At 35.8% G+C, this 14,349-nt stretch overlaps 1 protein-coding gene across 1 annotated transcript; it reads left to right on the forward strand.

Moving 5' to 3' along the window:
• The first annotated feature begins 11,847 nt into the window (after nt 1-11,847).
• Nucleotides 11,848-13,142, forward strand: LOC142509307 (uncharacterized). The gene is made up of 3 exons (XM_075619561.1): nt 11,848-11,990; nt 12,170-12,700; nt 12,761-13,142. Exons 1-3 carry the CDS (start codon nt 11,848-11,850, stop codon nt 13,140-13,142), a joined length of 1,056 nt encoding a protein of 351 aa, XP_075475676.1.
• The last annotated feature ends 1,207 nt before the right edge of the window (nt 13,143-14,349 follow it).

Raw genomic sequence — 14,349 nt, forward strand, 5'->3', positions numbered from 1 at the left:
ATTAAGTGCAGATGCAAATTTAGCAATAGTATCTTTCAAATCTGTCATGGTTTGAGCAGTTTGAGTATTGACAGACTCTTGCTTTGCAATGAAAGAATTCAATATATCTTCCAAGTTCCTTTTAGGTGGAGGAACATAAGGTGCATAATTTTGAAAATTTTGTTGATTTTGAAAATGTGGTTGTGAAAATTGTGCAACATTATCATTCCTCCAACTAAAATTTGGATGATTTCGCCAACCTGAATTGTAATTTTGAGAAAATGGTTCAAAATTTGGCCTTTTGAAATTGTTCAAAACATTGAATTGTTCATGGAGACATTCTTTAAAAGAAGGGCAAAGTGGGACAATCTTTTGTAGAATGATCACTTGTATCACAGATGTGACACGCAATTTCTTGAACATATTTTAATTGACCATTCTTTTTCAATTCAAGTGTCTCAAATTTTATTGCCAAAGAGGTAAATCTAGCTTGGAGATCATGTTCATCTTTGAGGGTGTACATACCTCCACCAGATGTGGGAGATTGAATCTTGTTTGATGGTTCGATTGTACCTATAGTGTCCCAATTTTGAGCATTTTCAGCTAATGAATCGAGATACTCAATTACCTCGTTTGGAACTTTATCTTCAAATGTTCCATTACACATAAATTCAACCATTTTCCTATTTTTAGGTGTTAAGCCTTCATAAAATTGAGAAACAACTCTCCAAATTTCAAAACCATGGTGTTGACAAAGATTAAGCAATTCTTTGTATTTATCCCAACACTGATAAAAAGTTTCTCCTTTTTTTTGAGTGAAAGTGATTAATTGCCTTTTTAAAAAATTTGTTCTATGAGATGGAAAAAACTTTTACAAAAATTGTTGTTGCAATTCAAGCCAAGTTCGAATGGATCCCGATCTAAGATTTTGTAGCCAAGTTTTAGCTTTATCTGTTAAAGAAAAAGGAAAAAGCTTAAGTTGAATGGTGTTCATGCTACAATTTAGATCATTATATGTGTTGCACACTTCTTCAAACTCTCGTAAATGCATGTACGGATTTTTAGAATCTAAGCCATGAAAGTTGGGTAAAAGTTGGATAATACCAGGCTTAAAATTGAAATGAGATGCATCAGGGGGAAAAACTAGACATAAAGGTGCACTAGTACGTGTAGGATTCATGTGATCTCTAAGTGTTCTTCGTTATCATGATCATGTTGAGATTGAATTTCATCTTCATTTTCTTGGATGGGTTCTTCCGCCATGTTTTGTAAAAATAAAGGGTTATTTCGAATGAGTCGGCCACTAAGTGTACGTGACCAAATGCTCATGCAAATGCAAAAGAAAAAGAATAAAAACACTCAAAAACAATAAAAATTCAAATAAAGAAAAATAAATTATAAAAAAATTAAATAAACTTGAAATTAAATTATACTTCCCCGGTAACGGCGCCAAAAACTTGATGCGACTTTGATTGTTGCACTACCAAGAGCAAATTGTCCACAAATAGTATAATTCGGTGAGTCCGAATATCGTATCCACTAGGGAAGCTAAGGTAATTAAGAGTCCACTACGTACCATGTATTTTTGTTTTTTTTTTCGTTTAATTGCTTGAATATTTAATTGGTAATTTTTAATTGTTACAATTATAATTTAAGTAGTTGAGATTAAAGGATCCACTCTTGGTATTTTAATAAAGTTAACATTGATAAACATTATTGAAATCCACTTAATAAAATGGTTTCAATATATTGAATAATCATATTTATATTATGTTATATTATTATCTTATAAGTATACATACCAAAACATATAAATGTTTTCAATTATTTATTGTGCTATATATATATTTATAAATACTAAATCAAGATTCTCACTTTAAATGGTTGGTAAAACCAAACTAACATTTAAATGGTACTAAGAAATTAATATTATGATATATTCATATATAATAAATCAAGACATCCATTTTAAATGGTTGGTAATACCAAACAAACATTTAAATGGTACCAAGAAATTAATATTATGATATATTCATATATAATAATCAAGACATCCACTTTAAATGGTTGGTAATACTAAACAAACATTTAAATGGTACAAAGAAATTAATATTATGATATACTCATATATAAAAAATTAAGGCATCCACTTTAAATATATTGGGGTGAAAACCACAAATAAAATATTATTTTTTTACACATAAGTCTTCATTGGTGTTCAAAAAAATTATATTTAAATACACATCACTTTTGAAAATCTTTCCATCCGAATTTTCTTCTCTACATAAAACAAAACATGTAGATAATTGAGTTGTTTGAATTGTGGTATTTTTTTTACCATTTGACCAAGTAATTTGAGAAATATGGTCAAAATGCTGGAGCATGGTAAAACTGTCACTTCTTTGGTAACTTTTTTTTTTTGCTTAATTTGATCTCACTTGTGAGAAGATTTTTCTCATGCTTGCCACCAATATTGTAGATATTAGCATCAACTTTCTACAGGTCCAAGAATCATCTTAATCTCATTTGCAACGCCAAATTTATTCTTTTTTTATCGAACCTGTAAAAATAGTAAAAACTTATAATTACACAACAACTTATATTTTATACAATTTATTATAAAACATATAATATTTAAAAATTTAATAAAACAAAAACTATAAATTTATAAAATAAAACATTTAATTAATATACAATTTTTTATCTTTATCAATGTTGAAGGAAATAAAGTAATTGTGATTAATACGAATACGATGATATGTTAATATGTGGGGACCCGGACGCTAATTCATGTCTTAATCATTATTAATGTCAAATATAACAATTAAGAAAAGTGGGACTAATTTTTTTCTAAATATAAATGCGGAAACAAAATAATAATCTATCTGATATACATGTCAAAGTCAAAGTACAATCATGTACTACATATCTCTATCTCAACTAGGTTCAACGACTATATATCCAGTGCTGAATCCTATTCTGCTTCTGGGCCCGGATCTCCACGCTAACTAAAATCTCTCATCCTCTTCCTGATCCTGTCCCACATGTTGTCATGCACACATACAAACAAGACAACAGCCGGATAACTCCGGTGAGAATTACATTCCCAGTATAAATCATGTATACATGCATTTAATATAAACAAATATAACAGCATGAAACAGATATTCATAACATGTATCAAAATCAGAAACATGAATCAATATAAACTCTGAATCACACTCCGTGATTCTCAGACTCAGACTCGACTCGACTCATCCTAATCTAGGGATCCCGATCTGAATAAGAACGCAACGTTCTCCCATCTACTTTACCCCAGCTAGATGGTGGTACGTTCTTAGTCCCAGACTTTGGCTGTCTATATTGAAGATCTGCAATAGGAGTCGGTCTTCTCCTCTGTCTATCGAAATATATGCAAAAGTCCAGTGACTTGGCGGTTCAGCCAAAGACTCGGTGGATCTGTCCGACTCTAACTCATGCTTTGCTATAGACCAATAGACTAAGCATAATCAATATTAAGCATTGCAAATATCAAATGCAATAATCATTCAGTATGTGATTTTGGGAAACTCAAGTCAAATCTAACTCGAGTCGTGCAATCTCGCATCAACATTAACTTATACCTTTCGTTTCGTTCTATCGCTCTGACTCTGGCGAAGTCTCGAACTCACTGCCTGTCAAATCAATCTGGCAATAACAATATCGAATACACTGTATCAATGTATAACTCAATTCAAGACCTGTTCTGATCAATACTCAAATCAACATAATATGATCCATATCAATGACATCATGATACAATCTTAATCAATACTGAATCTGATCAATATCAATCTACTGATGTTTCGACGGCATAAGAATACAATCTCAAAAACGCCGTCAATCTCAACATCACAGATATAATAACACAGATCATAATCAATATCAGTACAACTCATAATCTCAACAATAAATAACAGATCATAATCTCAAATCTGTACAAGCTCGTAATACCGGCAATACAATATATGTATATACAATTCAGCAACTCATCTGATCCAAATCTGAATAATTTCACTATACCCAGCGATATAGTATAAATCAGATATCAATTCCAACACTTCATAATCGATAACAACATAATTCTGATATCACATCGGTCTAATCACAATTAAATTAACACTGAAAATTCATAACAATTTCATACGGTATCTGTTCTTCGATCCTGTTTTCGATTATACGATGTCTAACATATCAAAAACACCATATATGAATCATATCTGATTCCTTCAACATCATATTTTCAAATCCTATCAGAACATAAGAAAACTTACGTCCAGTTGAAGCCTGCGTCGATAGGAACTCAGTACTGAAGTCAGATTCAAAATCGAACGGATGGATTGAAATATAAATGTGTAAAGATTTCCGAAGCTTCCCTTGTAGCTTTTTTTGATTCCATCTGATAATTCTGAGGGATTTGTATATATATATATATATATATATATATCCAATTGTATGTAATGATACAGTGTCTACTTTTCCATATTTTGCAAGCGGCGCTCGGGCGGTTGCAAATTACCGCTCGAGCGCGGCATGTTCTGCCCGAGATACTCAGCTGATCATCTCCTGGCGCTCGGGCGCCAAACATTCGGTCCAATGAGTTTATTGGCGCTCGGACGGTTCTTTTCTACCACTCTGGCGCCTGATGTTCGGTCCAACATCTTGGTGCCAGATGTTCGGTCCAACATCTTGGCTTATACTGTAACGATACCCTGCTTCTTCATTTGAGTTCCTATAACCTCAATTCTGTCAATTAATCAACATCTGATTCACAGTAATTAAATCTCGGGCATTACATTTCTCCCCCCGAAGATCTTATTTCGTCTTCTAAATCACAGGCAATCAACTCCGAAATCACAGGCAGTCAAGTCAGATATCAAATCAGATACCGAAGGAGGTATATACAGAAGTTAAGAAGAAACTCACTTCAATGAAACAATTCTGGAATCTCTGTCTCATCTTGGATTCTGTCTTCCAAATAGCTTCTTCGATATTCTAACAACTCTATTGAACTTTCACTAGCAGAATAGTCTTCATTGTGAATTATCTTTCTTTTACTGATTCTGATTTCAATCTGGAATAATAATTCAAGAAGTATAATATCATAATATAATTCAAAGTAACTCTGATAAAAATAAATCTCAACATACTGGCTATACAACATCCGTATATCCCAATCAACAGCTCATAACAAATCAAAATCGTGATCTGCCATCAAATCTGTCTAAGTTAAATCAATTCAATATTTAATCTCTTATATCAACTACCAACGGTTATCGTCTTACGTTGGCATATTCAATCTGTCTACTCTGAGCTGTCTTCACTTTTCTCTGAATCAGCTTCACTTCTTCGCTCATATCTCTGATCATATCAGATCCAATCTCAGAAACCTCAGAGATATCATTCTAATACAAAAGGTAATCTGTACTTCTTATCGTACAACGCTTCAAACGGTATCATTTGTATACTCGTTTGATAGCTGTTGTGGTACGAAACTCACAACATGGCAATGAATCCTGCCAACTAGTGCTAAAATCAAGTACTATCGCCCTAAGCATATCCTCCAGTGCCTGGATAGTCCGCTCTGACTGTCCGTCAGTCTGTGGATGATATGCGGTACTCAGGTATAGTCTCATACCTAGGGCCTGCTGCAACTCTGCTCCAAAGTGCGAAGCAACCGAAGATCACAGTCTGAAACACTCGACTTCGGCACTCTATACAATCTGACTACTTCTCTGACATAAATTTATGTCATCTGGTCATGTCTGCACGTCATCTTGTACAAATGAAACATAAAGATTCGGTCAATCTGTCCATCACGACCCAATCACATCTCAACCTCGGGAGGATTTCGGTAGCTTCGTCACAACATTCATGGAAATGTGATCCCATTTCCGTTCAGGAATCGATAAGCTATATAACCAATTTCCTGGTTTCTTTCTTTCTGTCTTTACCTGCTGGCATTTCAGACATTTCGATACAAATTTTGTAATATCTGATTTTATCTGTTTTTCTCAAAACTATCTCTTCAAATCACTGTACATTTTTCTGCCATCAGGACGATTATGGAATCGACTACTGTACATTTCTGACAATATCTGTCCCTTCAAATCTGAAATATTCATTACAATAAGACGGTTACTCGTATATAACACACTGTCACAAACCTGATATTCTTATCGATACTCTGTTCTGATGTCAATATCGAGTTCTGAACATTCTGATCAACTTTCTGAACTGCTTTAATTCTCAAATCAGCTCTGGTTCAGACTGTACAATATAAATTCTTCACTGTTTACTGTCTGTTTTTCAAATACGGATTCAGAACAACATCAATATTCAATCAGATTCAAAACATCACTCATCGATACTGATCTGCTAAACTCATAAAACTGTAATTTCTGACAATGCTATCGGTCTCAGTCAACTGATCACAGCTTTACGGTACTAGAATCAACAGATATATCATCTTCAGATATCACAAACCATAAATACAATCTGTCTCAATCAAGATGCACATTTCAACAGTTTCTGTATACCACATTTCAATTCTCAGAATATTCAATGAAATTTGCAAATGTTCGATCTGATCAGTCATATGCTTCTAATATCTCAGGATATCATAGATAAAACAAGCATAAAATCATCAGAATACTTCTGAACACATGGTTCATCAACCCACAAACATAGCCGAAGCATCCCAAATAGAAATACTCAATCAAATGTAACTCTCGGCTAGAAATCTTCTAACTGGTTTTTCAAGTCTTTCAATTCAATCGGTATCATTCTGTACTGTGTTCTAGAAATAAAAATAGTACCTTGCATTCATTCAATGCTAGAATCTATCTTTCTGACTGGAAGCAACTCTGAAATTCCAATTGAGAAAACATTAGAAATTTCATATACTACTGGAAAATCAGCCAATGATAAACTCGATTTCAATAATCAACTGAATGCATAAGGAATCCCTCTGTTCCTTTTCATAACAATCGAGTCCTCAACATCGTTCATAATCCAAGGAATTCTAAATCTAGAATTCTTGCCGTAATTTCCGTTCATCAATCATATCTATCTGAATCTTTCAATCTTCTGGAAAAATCAACGGTAACTTTGTACTTGATCAACATATCATTACCGATAATAAAATCGAAATCGGACAACCCAAGTACAATATAATCTTACTCAATCTCATATCTGTCATACTGTAGCATACTACGATCTAACAGATGTCACTGATACAAAACCTCTCCCAAACGGAAAAGAGATCAATACTACAGCAAATAATAACTTAATAGACAACGCATATATCAATGCAATTTCATTTAAGAATAATCGGATGGAATGCATTAGTATCTATCAGTACATATGCAAAATAACCATACAGGAAACAATTACATGTCACCATCTTCTCAGATGAGCTCTGGGCCTGTTGCTTGGTCAAGGCAACACTCTAGCCTACTATCTAGGAGGTTGGCTACCTGTCTGGCTTCCTCCTGGCCCTAACTGTGACTGAGGAGTCGTTGGTGGTTGGAAGGAATGAAAAACCGGTGATGGTCTATCAGGCGGTGCCACTGATCCACATGGTTCTGCTCCCTGAGATCTTCGGGAACCTCTCTGTGGACAAACTCTAGCAAAATGTCCCGACTGTCTGCAGATGTGGCAACTACCAAGTACTCCTTGGCATTGCTCTGTGGAATATCTTCCTCCACAAGTTCTGCAATAAACCCCGGTATAACTCGGGCTCGAACTACTGAAGCTAGATGAACCACTACCTAGTTTCTTAAACTGTTTCTGGCGAGCTTTCAAGAAATCTTTCTTTCCACCCCTGCTACTACCAGTCTCAAGTCCGAGAGGTGGTTGCTGTGGTCTCGATGCTGGAGGCACAAACGAAGCTTCTTTCTGTCTCATCAGACTAGCTTCGGCTCTCTTGGCTCTACTCAAAGCATCAACAAAATTATAGGGTCGGCCTGTGTTTACCAATGTCAATATCTCAGGATTCAATCCTTTAACAAACTGATCAGTCACAACTTCATCATTCTCAGCCACATTAGGAGCAAAACGTAGCAAGGTAGAAAATTGCGCAAACATATTCTTCAATGTTTAGCTGACCCTGTTTCAAATTTTTAAATTCTGCCCTTATATATTCTCGGTACGAAACTGGGAAAACCTTCGATAAAATTCCATTTTGAAGATTTCCCAAGTAATCACTGTATCAAGCTGTTCTAAGACTCCTTTGGTTGTAATCCACCAGCTCTTTGCGACTTCATATAACTGGTGCCCAATCAATCTAACTCGATGTTCATCTGAGTAATCAAGTGAATCAAACAATATCTCTATATCATCTATCCAGCTCTCACAATCAACAGTCGTCTCAGTACCCCTCAGAATCGGCGGTGTCAATGACTGAAACCTCTTCAGCTGTATTTCCATCGGAGTTTCTTACACATCCATCTGACTAGTCGAAATACTACCCGGTTCTGAGATTCTTTGAGGAGGTATATCTGATTATCAAAAGAATTAGTAACCAAATACAACAAACATGTTTCAGTCCTCCTCTGATCATCTTACTGTTGATCAAGAATCAGTTCTGATTCATTCTCAATAACACATGTTTATAAACAAATTAGATAAGCAAGTAAACATGTATTATATAAAGCAGTAACACATGTTAGCATTCAAAAGCAAGGAAAGAAACTCATTCTATCCCGCTCACTAGCTCCTATTTCCGTCTAAAGGATCTATCGCTCTGATACCAGCCTGCTGTGGGGACCCGGACGCTAATTCATGTCTTAATCATTATTAATGTCAAATATAACAATTAAGAAAAGTGGGACTAATTTTTTCTTAATATAAATGCGGAAACAAAATAATAATCTATCTGATATACATGTCAAAGTCAAAGTACAATCATGTACTACATGTCTCTATCTCAACTAGGTTCAACGACTATATATCCAGTGCTGAATCATATTCTGCTTCTGGGCCCGATCTCCACGCTAACTAAAATCTCTCATCCTCTTCCTGATCCTGATCCTGTCCCACCTGTTGTCATGCACACATACAAACAAGACAACAGCCGGATAACTCCGATGAGAATTACATTCCTAGTATAAATCATGTATACATGCATTTAAAATAAACAAATATAACAGCATGAAACAGATATTCATAACATGTATCAAAATCAGAAACATGAATCAATATAAACTCTGAATCACACTCCGTGATTCTCAGACTCTGACTCGACTCGACTCATCCTAATCTAGGGATCCCGATCTGAATAAGAACGCAACGTTCTCCCATCTACTTTACCCCAGCTAGATGGTGGTACGTTCTTAGTCCCAGACTTTGGCTGTCTATATTGAAGATCTGCAATAGGAGTCGGTCTTCTCCTCTGTCTATCGATATATATGCAAAAGTCCAGTGACTTGGCGGTTCTGCCATGGCGGTTCAGCCAAAGACTCGGCGGATCTGTCCGACTCTAACTCATACTTTGCTATAGACCAATAGACTAAGCATAATCAATATTAAGCATTGCAAATATCAAATGCAATAATCATTCAGTATGTGATTTTGGGAAACTCAAGTCAGATCTAACTCGAGTTGTGCAATCCCGCAGTCAACATTAACTTATACCTTTCGTTTCGTTCTATCGCTCTGACTCTGGCGAAGTCTCGAACTCACTGCCTGTCAAATCAATCTGGCAATAACAATATCGAATACACTGTATCAATGTATAACTCAATTCAAGACCTGTTCTGATCAATACTCAAATCAACATAATCTGATCCATATCAATGATATCATGATACAATCTTAATCAATACTGAATCTGATCAATATTAATCTACTGATGTTTCGACGGCATAACAATACAATCTCAATAACCCCGTCAATCTCAACATCACATATATAATAACACAGATCATAATCAATAACAGTACAACTCATAATCTCAACAATAAATAACAGATCATAATCTCAAATCTGTACAAGCTCGTAATACCGGCAATACAATTCAGCAACTCATCTGATCCAAATCTGAATAATATCACTATACCCAGCGATACAAGTTTAAATCAGATATCAATTCCAACACTTCATAATCGATAACAACATAATTCTTATATCACATCGGTCTAATCACAATCAAATTAACTCTGAAAATTCATAACAATTTCATACGGTATCTGTTCTTCGATCCTGTTTCGATTATACGATATCTAACATATCAGAAACACCATATATGAATCATATCTGATTCCTTCAACATCATATTTTCAAATCCTATCAGAACATAAGAAAACTTACGTCCAGTTGAAGCCTACGTCGATAGAAACTCAGTACTGAAGTCGGATTCAAAATCGAACGGACGGATTGAAATATAAAGGCGTAAGGATTTCTGAAGCTTCCCTCGTAGCTTTTCTCGATTCCATCTGATAATTCTGAGGGATTTGTATATATATATACATATCCAATTGCATGTAAAGATACGTGTCTACTTTTCCATATTTTGCAAGCGGCGCTCGGGCGGTTGCAAATTACCGCTCGGGCGCGGCATGTTCTGCCCGAGATACTCAGCTGATCATCTCCTGGCGTTCGGGCGGTAATATTCTACCGCTCGGGCGCCAAACATTCTATCCAATGAGTTTATTGGCGCTCGGGCGGTTCTTTTCTACCGCTCTGGCGCCTGATGTTCGGTTCAACATCTTGGCTTATACTGTAACGATGCCCTGCTTCTTCATTTGAGTTCCTATAACCTCGATTCTGTCAATTAATCAACATCTGATTACAGTAATTAAATCTCGGGCATTACATAATATGTAAGGCCAAGGTTCAATTGACGGGTCATGAGAGTATTGCTGATGTTTCCACCGCCCAGTACTGTAGTTACATGTAGAGGGATCCATCAACCCCTAATACAAAAGTCACAATTAATGATCTGAATTCAACGAAAAGGAATTCATATACGTATATGATGGATATGAATATGTTTAAGATGATATGAAAATTTTTAATTTTATGCATGATTATGAAATATTATTTTAAGTAAAAGTATTTTCCCTGTTGCATGTGATGGGGTATACGCATTATTTGTTATCAAGATTATGGTTTGCTGAGTCTTTAGACTCACTAGGTGTGATCGATGCAGGTGAGTATGATGTTGATGCTAATGGAGGTCTTGATGGTTGATCTTATTGGACTGAAGGTGCACATAACCCAAGGAACAGCTCTAGTTTTTCCGCACTTATGATTTTAAGATATGTTAAAGATTTTTATGACTTTTACTTATGCTTTTGAGTGATTTTTGAGAGGTTGATAGATTTAGCTTTATTGCTAAGTTCGTATTTGCAAACGTTTGACGTTTTATATTTTTAAACTATTTCCTTTTGATTTTAAAATATAGTTGGTTGTTTTATTTTCAAAATGGTGCAAGGTATTTTAAATTATATATATGTATCTATTTTATTTCGGCCGAAGTCTTGTAGGATAGAAAAAAAATTTAGTACTTTTTAAAAAACAAGTACTTGACATTTCAGTTGGTATCAGAGCAATGTTCTTGTAAAATGTTGTGCCACCATTAGTGTCGGGAGGCTCATTTGTCAAGCCTCAATATGTACGTTTAATTTGTTTATATGATTTTTATGATGACACATGCATGATTACATGAATTATATGTTTACGTCACATGATTTATAGCTTTTTGGAGAATATATGTTTTATATACTTAAATTTCTCACGATAGATTAGAATATGTTGCATGATTAGAAAACTTAGATTTAAATGCATGTTGGTTATATTTAGAAATTTGGAAAACGTTCAGATATAATGCCTCCTAGACGCGCACCTAGTACTGATAGGCTAGCTGAGAATGTGGAGGATCTTCATGTTAATGCACCCTCGCCTCCTAATGGGGATGTTGCTACGCGTGCACTGGAGGGCATGGCTCGTTTTTTTGAGCAGCAGTTTCAGTAGGCTCCTAGGCCGTAGCACGATATCTATGATCAGTTCTGGAGGCTAGGGCCGAAGGAATTTTCTGGCACCACTGACCCATTTACTGCTGAGGCTTGATTCGCGCACTTGAGCTGCACTATCGCTATTTGAATAAGAGAGATGATGACCGCGTGAGGTGTGCCACTTATATGTTTAGGGATGATGCTTCTCTATGGTGGGAAGGAGCTGAGCATGGTATTAATCTCGCTACTCTGACTTGGGCTCGATTCAAGGAAATGTTCTATGAGAAGCACTTTACTGCTGACGTTCGAGGACGATTAAAGAGGGAATTTATGACTCTCCGTCATGGAGAAACTTCTGCAGCTGAGTTTGTGAGAAATTTTTATAGGGGTTGTCACTTTGTACCCCTTAATGCTAGGGATGCTGCTGAGAAGTTTAGACATTTTCTAGATGGTCTACGACCGACTATACGTCGTGACGTGATGATGATGCGTTCATTGGATTATGCTGCTGCAACTGCCTATGCATTTCAAGTCGATCAAGCTTTGAAAGATATTAATTTTGAGGTGCAACGCAAAAGACAGCAACATCAGCAGCACTCTCAGCCGAATAATAAGCCGTATGTGGGACCTCCTAGACCTCAAGGGCAGCAAAAACCCCAAGGTCAAGTTAAAAAGCCAAGAACACCAAAGCCACAACAACCTGGAGCACCAAAACTTGCAAAGAGGTTGCCATGCAAGGAGTGAAATCGCTTACATTATGGCAAGTGCATGTGGGAATCTTTTAGATGCTTTATATGCAAGGAGGAAGGACATAAGGCTGCGGATTGCCAAAAGAAAAATTCACCCACTGTGGGCAGAGCTTATGTCATGCATGTCGAGGAGGCTGAAGAGGAGCAAGACATGACTCTCTTACCGGGAGGATATTATTCTAGGTGTAGCTACCTATACACTGCTAGATTTGGAATATCCGAGACATTCGTTAAGCAACTGAATATTATTCCTGAGCATATAGGATTGAGTTTCAAAGTTTCTATTCCTTCCGGTGGCCAAATGATCACGTCTAATATTGTGAAGAATCTGGAGCTTCGTTTATATAAAGATGTGGTTCAGGCAGATCTTATCGTACTCCCTATGCCTGAATTTGATATCATACTTGGTATGGAATAGTTATCAGTGAATGGAGCTTTGATAGATTTCCGTCAGAGATCAGTGTCTATTCGACCGCCTAGTGGGATATCTTTTGTTTTTGAGGCGGCAAGGAACAAGAAAATGCTGCACATTATCTCTTGTATGTGTGCGAGGAGGCTTATGAGACGAGCATGCCAAGCTTTTCTAGCATGTGTCACTACCGCACATGCTTCTATCAGTCAGAAGTTGGAGGATGTTGATATTTTTAGAGACTTTCCTGGTGTCTTTCTTGAGGATGTTTCTGGCATTCCACCTGACCGTGAGGTGGAATTTTGTATTGAGTTGATGCCGTGTACAGTACCCATTTCTAAAAACCTTATCGTCTAGCACTCGGTGAAATGAAAGAATTAAGATCAAATTCAAGAATTGCTACAAAAGGGTTTTATTCGCCTTAGTTATTCTCCCTGTGGCGCACCGGTATTGTTTGTGAAGAAGAAGGATAGTAGTATGTGACTCTGTATTGATTATCGAGAGCTGAATAGAGTCACTATAAAGAATAAGTATCCTCTACCAAGAATTTAAGATTTATTTGATCAATTGCAAGGAGGATCAATATTTTCGAAGATTGATCTTCGTTCTGGATACCATCAATTGAAAGTAAAAGAGTCCGATGTTCATAAGACAACGTTTCAGACTAGATATGGGCACTACGAGTTTATGGTCATGCCATTTGGGTTGACTAATGCACCAGCGATCTTCAAGGTTATCATAAATTGCGTATTTCAACCGTATCTGGATCAATTCATCATAGTCCTCATTGAAGATATTTTGATCTATTCAAAGAATAAAAAGAAGGATAGTCGTCATCTGAAGACAGAACGACTAGTTCTGCAAGATAGGAAGTTGTTTGCAAGATTCAGCAAGTGCGAGTCTTGGCTTGATAGAGAACGGAGACCGAGGGCTGAAAAATGGAAAATGTTTTTTATTAAATAATTTTTTTAATTATTTAAGATATGATTAATGCTTTTTATTATTTTTGAAAATAAGGAGTTTTGATGTGATTTTATACGCCGTGACGTAATTTTTATCGGTATTGAATTTTCAACAAAAATACGAACATTTTGACATCCCGGCTAATAATTTCACAAAATTTATTAAACTAAATATTTTAATTATGCACTAATGGGTTAATTTGACCTAATTAACTTTGTTAATGGGCCAAGGCTTTTGTTAGTGTGTTAATTAA

The sequence above is a fragment of the Primulina tabacum genome, chromosome 1, assembly GCF_025594145.1.
Source record: "Primulina tabacum isolate GXHZ01 chromosome 1, ASM2559414v2, whole genome shotgun sequence".
Taxonomy (NCBI): domain Eukaryota; kingdom Viridiplantae; phylum Streptophyta; class Magnoliopsida; order Lamiales; family Gesneriaceae; genus Primulina; species Primulina tabacum.

Coding starts and splice junctions, on each gene's coding strand:
- LOC142509307 (XM_075619561.1), top strand. CDS start 11,848: ATGCCTCCTAGACGCGCACCTAGTACTGATAGGCTAGCTGAGAATGTG. Junction 11,991..12,169: donor TTTTTTGAGCAGCAGTTTCA/GTAGGCTCCTAG, acceptor TTATATGTTTAG/GGATGATGCTTCTCTATGGT. Junction 12,701..12,760: donor GCACCAAAACTTGCAAAGAG/GTTGCCATGCAA, acceptor GGAATCTTTTAG/ATGCTTTATATGCAAGGAGG.